Source organism: Citrus sinensis, chromosome 4, assembly GCF_022201045.2.
Source record: "Citrus sinensis cultivar Valencia sweet orange chromosome 4, DVS_A1.0, whole genome shotgun sequence".
Lineage (NCBI taxonomy): Eukaryota > Viridiplantae > Streptophyta > Magnoliopsida > Sapindales > Rutaceae > Citrus > Citrus sinensis.
This window is the reverse complement of record NC_068559.1, coordinates 15,723,839-15,730,520: the sequence shown is the minus strand read 5'-3', so window position 1 is coordinate 15,730,520 and position 6,682 is coordinate 15,723,839. Positions and strand designations below refer to the sequence as shown.

The window sequence follows — 6,682 nt, the reverse complement described above, 5'->3', positions numbered from 1 at the left end:
CAGCAACAACTCCATAGCGTTCTTCAACTTCACTCATGCCCACCTAATGAACCCAAAACAGCAAAAGTTTAAAACGTGCACCAATGAAGACCCCAAGTCAGCATCTCCATAAAATGATTGAAACACTAACCTTCGTTAAAAAAAAAGGGACGCACATACGCAACTTTGATATGTGAAAATGCAACAGGGCAACAGCACCTATTAGGTAACAAGCTGACAGCTCATAAAAGAGAAATGCAACTCTTCGAACAAAAGCAATAACCATTTCTTCTTCCTCACTCAAGAAAATGCCTGAGACAGTTAAATCATATTAACAACCCATATCAATAGAAAGAAAAGCCCCACCTCTAATCTTAAAGCAGGATGTGATAGACTGATAGAAGTGTCTGTAGAGGAGCTGTGAGAGCAAGAATATTGAAGAAGAAAATGCCCCCTGAAGTACCTTATCCCCGTCCTCTTCTAACCCCTCTTGTTCATTTTTCAGCTCCGGTCTCTCCTGTTAACAACAAATATTTCCGGGGAAACAAGAAAATGAAAATTCCTGGAAAGAAAATGATTATTCTGCTTGTTTTCATCATAACAAGCCTCTCCATCCTCAGACTCCTCAAACTTGCAATAACTACATCTCCTTCACCACCTTCCTCGACTTTGCTGTCAACCTTACAGAACATATGCTCCTCTACTTCTCCATCGTGCAGTAACACTCCATCATACTCCCCGGGAACCTCAACGAATCTGCCTAATGCATCTGCTCTCACCAAAAAAGAATTCAAATTTCTCTCAAATCTCATTACCAGCAAGGCACCCTGCAATCTTCTTATTTTCGGGCTTGATCCTCAGTACCTTGAGCTCTCTAAAGCCAATGCAGAAGGAATAACTGTCTTTCTAGAGGATGACTCCAACAAGATTAATGCAGTCAAAAGAAAATCCAACCGCACTCAAATCTACAAAGTTGATTACCAGAGACCTGCAAAAGATGCTTACAAGCTACTCAAGCACGCGAGACAGAACCCAGCTTGTGCACCAAGATCAGAATTGCTACCATCATCAAAATGCAAACTGACACGGAAAGATTTACCACAAGAAGTTTTTAAGCATAAATGGGATGTGATTGTAGTAGATGGACCACGGGGGGACATGCTGGAGGCGCCGGGCAGGATGTCAACAATCTACACAGCAAGTATGCTTGCCAGAAATGGGGAAACAACTAATGTTGTGGTACACGACGTAGATCGAACTATCGAAAAATGGTTCTCCTGGGAGTTCCTATGTGAGGAGAACTTGGTTTCTTCTAAAGGAAAATTATGGAACTTCAGGCTCACCGGTCAATCAAATTCAACAAGGTTTTGCCCTGCAGAAACATTCTCATAGAGTAGCAGCATTCTTTATAGGGGGGTAATTGCAGCAGCAAAGTATTCCCATCAATTGATTTGCAGGCTTTGGCAGAGATCTGCATCTCAGAATTTGCACAAGACAATACTATGACAACTGAGACCCGAGATTTCCGCAATTTCTTAGTCTCTGCTAGCTTTGATTCATATTATACTACAAACACTACAGCCACACCGTGAACATATATCAATGTAAACGACGTATCGAAGGTTTAATTAAATCTTAGAGAATATAATTATTTTTTGTAAACGAAGCCGTGCATTGTAAAAATGCACTTTCCAGTTTCGATGGCAAACAGAAAAATATACAAGCAATTAACTAGAAAAACTATTACAGAACAACAGCAACAATTAGATACATCATCCTCGTGCTCAATTCTAACATTCGTCAGGAACTATCTCACTTTATACATGAATTATATGGTAACAAAAATGCATTATGAATACAATAAGCACACTTGCCATACTGCTCCTGCTTCATCCCTTTGTGCAATAAATGACGACTAATCTACTAATTCCGAGCGGATCCTCATCTTGAACACTCTTATCTTCCTCTATAAGATCCAGAATCAAACTTTCAACAGAGATGAATAGGAGAAATAGACAACCAATCTCTCAACAAGGACATCATTACCAAGGCCATCAATTCAAATGAGGATCACCAGAATGTTCACCTTCATCTCTTCGCTGCGAGGGGGAGAAATATAAAATGCATGAAGCTAAACTTCATTTACATAAAGCTAAAAAGTCAATAATCTTAACATTGGTGCAAGAGACATTTGCCTAACACAATTACATATCTTATAAATTCTAGGAGTGTAGAATGATTCGTGCTACTCTATTGATGAGTCTACTGCTTAAAAAGCAGCAGCAGTACATGCACGTGCAGGCAATTACCAAGAAACAAGTTTACAACTTGAAAACTAACTTCAAAATGATAAAAGTGCAAATAACCAGAAATTTGGGTGTTTTAGATTTCTGGAACCAGATACTGTGCCACCTGCCATCAAATTCAAATCTCAGTCCAATGCCCAGGAAACAGGTGGGCCAGATATAAGAACCCTTCCTGCTCCCGCTCTTCCAGCCCAAAAGGCTCAAGCCACATACAGTCTTACAACTTGCATAACTAAGCAACTGCAAGGTGTATCAAATTGACCGCATATGACAAATCTACGTATGGAGACATGCAAAGACACGAAATGCCACGAAATATTGCGGTATAAACAAAATCATGATTATCAATTCATGTCATAGGAGCATAGTCTCCTTAAAAAGAATAAAAGCACCTCTTAAACAATAAGATAATTGAGTATGCAGGGCGGGCTTACCATTCGCTTGCTAACATAAGGCTTTATCTCCATAGGCATCTCAGAAAGACTATGAACATTTGTTTGTTTTTGTTTCTCAAATTCAAATTCTTTTCTAGATTCCTTCCGAGAACCTGATTGCCAAACTCTGCCAAAATTAGGAAGCCAGTTAGGATCGCAATCACTCTTAACAATTCCTCCCCTCTTTTCCATCTCCATCTCCATTTTTCTCTTCTCAGCCCACGCAGCTCCCACCCTTTTTGGATTTAATTTCAACTTCCCTGACTTATTTAAAGTTGAAACTTGGTTTAGCTGCACATTCAGCTGATCTCCTTGAGTTTCTTCAAACCATGGAGGAGGTGCCCCAGAATGCACATTCCCTCCAGCCTCTCGTAGAAGGAAGGAAGAAATTTGAGTTATATTCTGCAGACCTAATAAATAAAACACACGAGATAAGGAATATAAATCATATCTGCACCAAGCTACCCAATTTTTAGAAGATCATTATGCTGTCAATAAATTCAATACCAAGAAAACTTGCATTCAACAAATTGCATACAAAGGGCTTGCCGGCTTGCTGAGAAGGGGGAAAAAATTATAAAACACAAACCAAAATGTAGTAGCCATAAAGGATTACCCCGAGAAATGTTCTCTCTGCTAAACACTCTCTCGTCCTGATTGGCCTGGTACATATATTGTAAGGAATATGTTACATGGTTGAAGAAAATCTAACTAAAAATTCATACATGAACAGAATCGGGTGAAAAGCCATCATTTAACAACAAATCAAACAAGTCCAAACAAGCACAACGCCAGGGTGCTTCACTAAAAGCACGCAGTTAAAGAAGGAACCTGTAGTTGCAACAATTGCAACACATATAGGAATCACAGATCCCAAACTAAGGGTATTGTCCATATAAAGGTTCCAGAAGACTGTCATTAAGATAAAGCAATGACTGAGACAAGTCATTTTGCACTTCTGCACACAGATATTCAGGCATATTACAAGCTTCAGCCAAATAAAATAACTGAACAAATCGCACTGAATCACAAAAAGATTTATGGAGAGTGTGATGACTAGTAGTAATGATGGGTACAAGTGATTGAATGAACCATGTGTTACCGTTTCTAAGTTGAATAAGTTAATATACCAATTTTATAACAATATTCACATGGTTATTATATCTTCAATATTTTTAATATAAAAGTCATAAATTTCATTTCAGTTAGTAAATGTAATTCCCTGAATTTGGTTCATTAAGTCTGAAGCTGTAGTCTTCTTTATCCATTTGTCTTCTTTTTGTTTATAAGCAGAAAAATTGAAAATAAAAATTAATCTTCAAAGACAATGCAAAGATCATAAATTGATAGCAGTTTAAGAATATAACATTCAAAATCTAAAACCATGACATTAACAAGTCAATATTTTTGCAGCAGCAATAGCATGATTATGACAGATATCTATTAGATGGAATAGTGTGATGATGACAACTTAAGTAATTAACACTAACATCTCTATATGTAATAGCAATCCTTCAATCAATAGAGAGAGTGAATTCACAGGGCACAAAAGGAAGGCTAATAATATGATTTTTTAACTATGAGGTCCAAGTCTTAATATAACAATCTAGTAGAAGACCTTGAATGCAGTGGCCTTAAGGATAGTCATGGTCCTCATACAATTTCGCTTCTGGCACCAATATCTGGTGATATACAATTTGAATAATTGTTTCATCAACCCTGACCCTAAGCAACCAAAATTTAAGATAATAAAAGATAAGATTGACTTAGCAAGAAAAGGTTTCACAAGAAAGTTACCCCAAAAAAGGAAAAAAAATCAACATTGCAACCTGATATGTGGAACTAAAACAGAAATAAATAAAAATGCTCCAATGGAAAGAGTGTAGGTGGCCTATCTTACCCCTTTTTTATTGTGTGACACATCGCCGGAGCAGTTTGAATCATTAACAGCACCATTCCCATAAGCTAGGAGATACAAGAACACCACAGATACCATGAGACTAGAATAAGAATCTGATTCTGATTACACTGAGAAACATCGAACATCAAATTTACTAACTAACAGGACAAAAGAAAAATTAAAAAATTACAGAATTATTTGCATACCCATTAAATTGTTTGCGTTCCATAAACTTGTACCATCACATGGATCCACAGACAAAGTGGAGGTAATAACATGCATATTTGAACCAACATTTGCAACTCCAGAGTGTTCCAAACGGGATACCTGATACTCATTGGTATGCTGCTGTAAAGGCATAACAACATTTGAAATATTTGAATTAAGATGGTGCAAAGTATTCTTTTCATAGTTATTCAAATTTTCATAGTCAGGTTCTTTGTGGATATCATTTGAAAGTCCTGATTGCAATCCCTGAGATGTTCCCCCACAAGGTGCAGCTTCACTCTTCAGTGATTTGCATTTCGTCTCCCACTACAAAGCACATAAAATACATTCACTGTTGTAAATCTTTTAGCCAAAAACCGACAAAGCAAAACCCTACACTACTAATTTTTCCTCCTCAAACTAACCATCTCAAGCTGAAGAGGGTAAATACAAGCTACAACAAAATATGATGCAACCACAAATGCATGACAGTGCTCAACACTTCAAGCAATTATTAGAAAATATAGTTCATTGTTTGAACATATTTTGTTGTAGTTTTTATTTTCTTTTCCTTTGTTTCTGGAATTCAATAAAACAGCATAAAAACATTAAAAAAAATACATTAAATTTACTTTTCTTCTTATCCATTCTATCAAGAACCAGAGCTATATATATAACCATAAGCTTTCACATCTAAGCACGAATCAACAATACCTTAGCAATATCAGCTTGTGAAATCCTAAAAGCATCTACGCGATCCATTCCACCTCCATATTTCCATAGAAAATGCTTCAAATTCTTCAAATGATCCCCACTCGCTAGGTGATTAATTGCATTTTGACTAATATATTAACAAAACAGTAAAATCAATCATCAGAACCACCTTTTAACAATTCAGTGACTGAAAAATCATTCGATTACTTAATAATGACATTCATATTCTCATACCAAGCAAAGGAGCTACCGAGCTCGTCAATGTCGCAGTCGCAAAAGACACACCAGAGTCGATTGCGTGAGGCGAGCTCGAGGCGGAGAAAGCTAGGGTTCTTCAAGAAGAATCGAACTTCGGTCAATTTATTTTGGAATCGAGAGAAGAATTTAGAGAGTGAGTTGGTGTGGCTTGGGAAGTACTTGTGTCGCTGTCCTTCGTCGTGATTTCGATTGCATACTTTGCAGAAGTCAAACTCGCTCTTCTGCTTCTTATTCTTCTTCTTCATGCTCTTTTGATTGATTGGTGGTGTTAATTCGTTGTTAGGGTTAGGGTTTGGTTTCACGGACGATTTTATCTTTCCGGGGAGAATTTTCAAAAACATTCGAAAAAATAACGTTTCGTACTTAACACCGTAAAGACGCGGCAAAATGCACCGCTTTTCCATTCTTTGTTTACATCCAAGTTGGAGGTACCGGTGCCTTGGGTCCGACTCGATTCGGCTCGATTTGAACCTCGAAACCAAACCGAATCGAGTCGATTAAAATTATTCTCGCATTTGAAACTTTTGAAATCTAAGAGTAATTTATCATTTTAATTGCCGCTAATGATTTGTTTTATTAAACATATATATCCTATTTGAAAAGAGTTCTTTACATTGCTTTATTTGTATGTATATTTTTACTCTTTTATATATACAGACATTCACATAAATATATATAATAAATTTATACTTTAGTTAGAATAATAAAAAATTATGGGTCTGCCCCTAGTTAAAATTTAATACTAAAATATTTATATATATTTCTAATAAATAAAAATGAGCATTTATTTATAGAGTTTTGGTCCCACGCTGAAAAGAGAAGGTCCCCTAGGATTTTAAATCAATATATATGTGGAAAGGTAAAATGCTTAGTTAATTAGGGAG

General features: G+C 36.7%; 2 protein-coding genes across 3 annotated transcripts; one reads left to right on the top strand and one right to left on the bottom strand.

Annotated features, from left to right (window-relative positions):
* Positions 1-426: 426 nt before the first annotated feature.
* On the top strand, positions 427-1,371 carry LOC102614080 (glucuronoxylan 4-O-methyltransferase 1). The gene has a single exon (XM_006485291.3). The coding sequence runs from the start codon at positions 427-429 to the stop codon at positions 1,369-1,371; it is 945 nt and encodes a 314-aa protein (XP_006485354.1).
* Positions 1,372-1,706: 335 nt separating this feature from the next.
* On the bottom strand, positions 1,707-6,193 carry LOC102613776 (TITAN-like protein). Of its 2 annotated transcripts, XM_025101483.2 has the most exons (8): positions 5,775-6,193; positions 5,541-5,667; positions 4,826-5,153; positions 4,620-4,684; positions 3,336-3,381; positions 2,720-3,129; positions 2,320-2,391; positions 1,707-2,078 (listed from the first exon to the last, which is right to left on the bottom strand). In XM_025101483.2, the coding sequence occupies exons 1-7, from the start codon at positions 6,137-6,139 to the stop codon at positions 2,362-2,364; spliced, it is 1,371 nt and encodes a 456-aa protein (XP_024957251.1). In that variant the 5' UTR covers positions 6,140-6,193; the 3' UTR covers positions 1,707-2,078; positions 2,320-2,361. The 2 variants fall into 2 exon arrangements, with proteins under 2 accessions (XP_024957251.1, XP_006485353.1); XM_006485290.4 differs by lacking the exon at positions 2,320-2,391 and having other exon boundaries at positions 5,775-6,191.
* Positions 6,194-6,682: the final 489 nt, after the last annotated feature.

Bases quoted from the DNA above. Each gene is read 5' to 3' on its own strand.
- LOC102614080 (XM_006485291.3), top strand. From the start codon at position 427: ATGCCCCCTGAAGTACCTTATCCCCGTCCTCTTCTAACCCCTCTTGTT.
- LOC102613776 (XM_006485290.4), bottom strand. From the start codon at position 6,139: ATGTTTTTGAAAATTCTCCCCGGAAAGATAAAATCGTCCGTGAAACCA. The intron at 5,668-5,774 runs GTATGAGAATAT...TTAATATATTAG, and splicing joins CTCGGTAGCTCCTTTGCTTG to TCAAAATGCAATTAATCACC. The intron at 3,382-4,619 runs GTAAGATAGGCC...TATATGTACCAG, and splicing joins TGTCACACAATAAAAAAGGG to GCCAATCAGGACGAGAGAGT.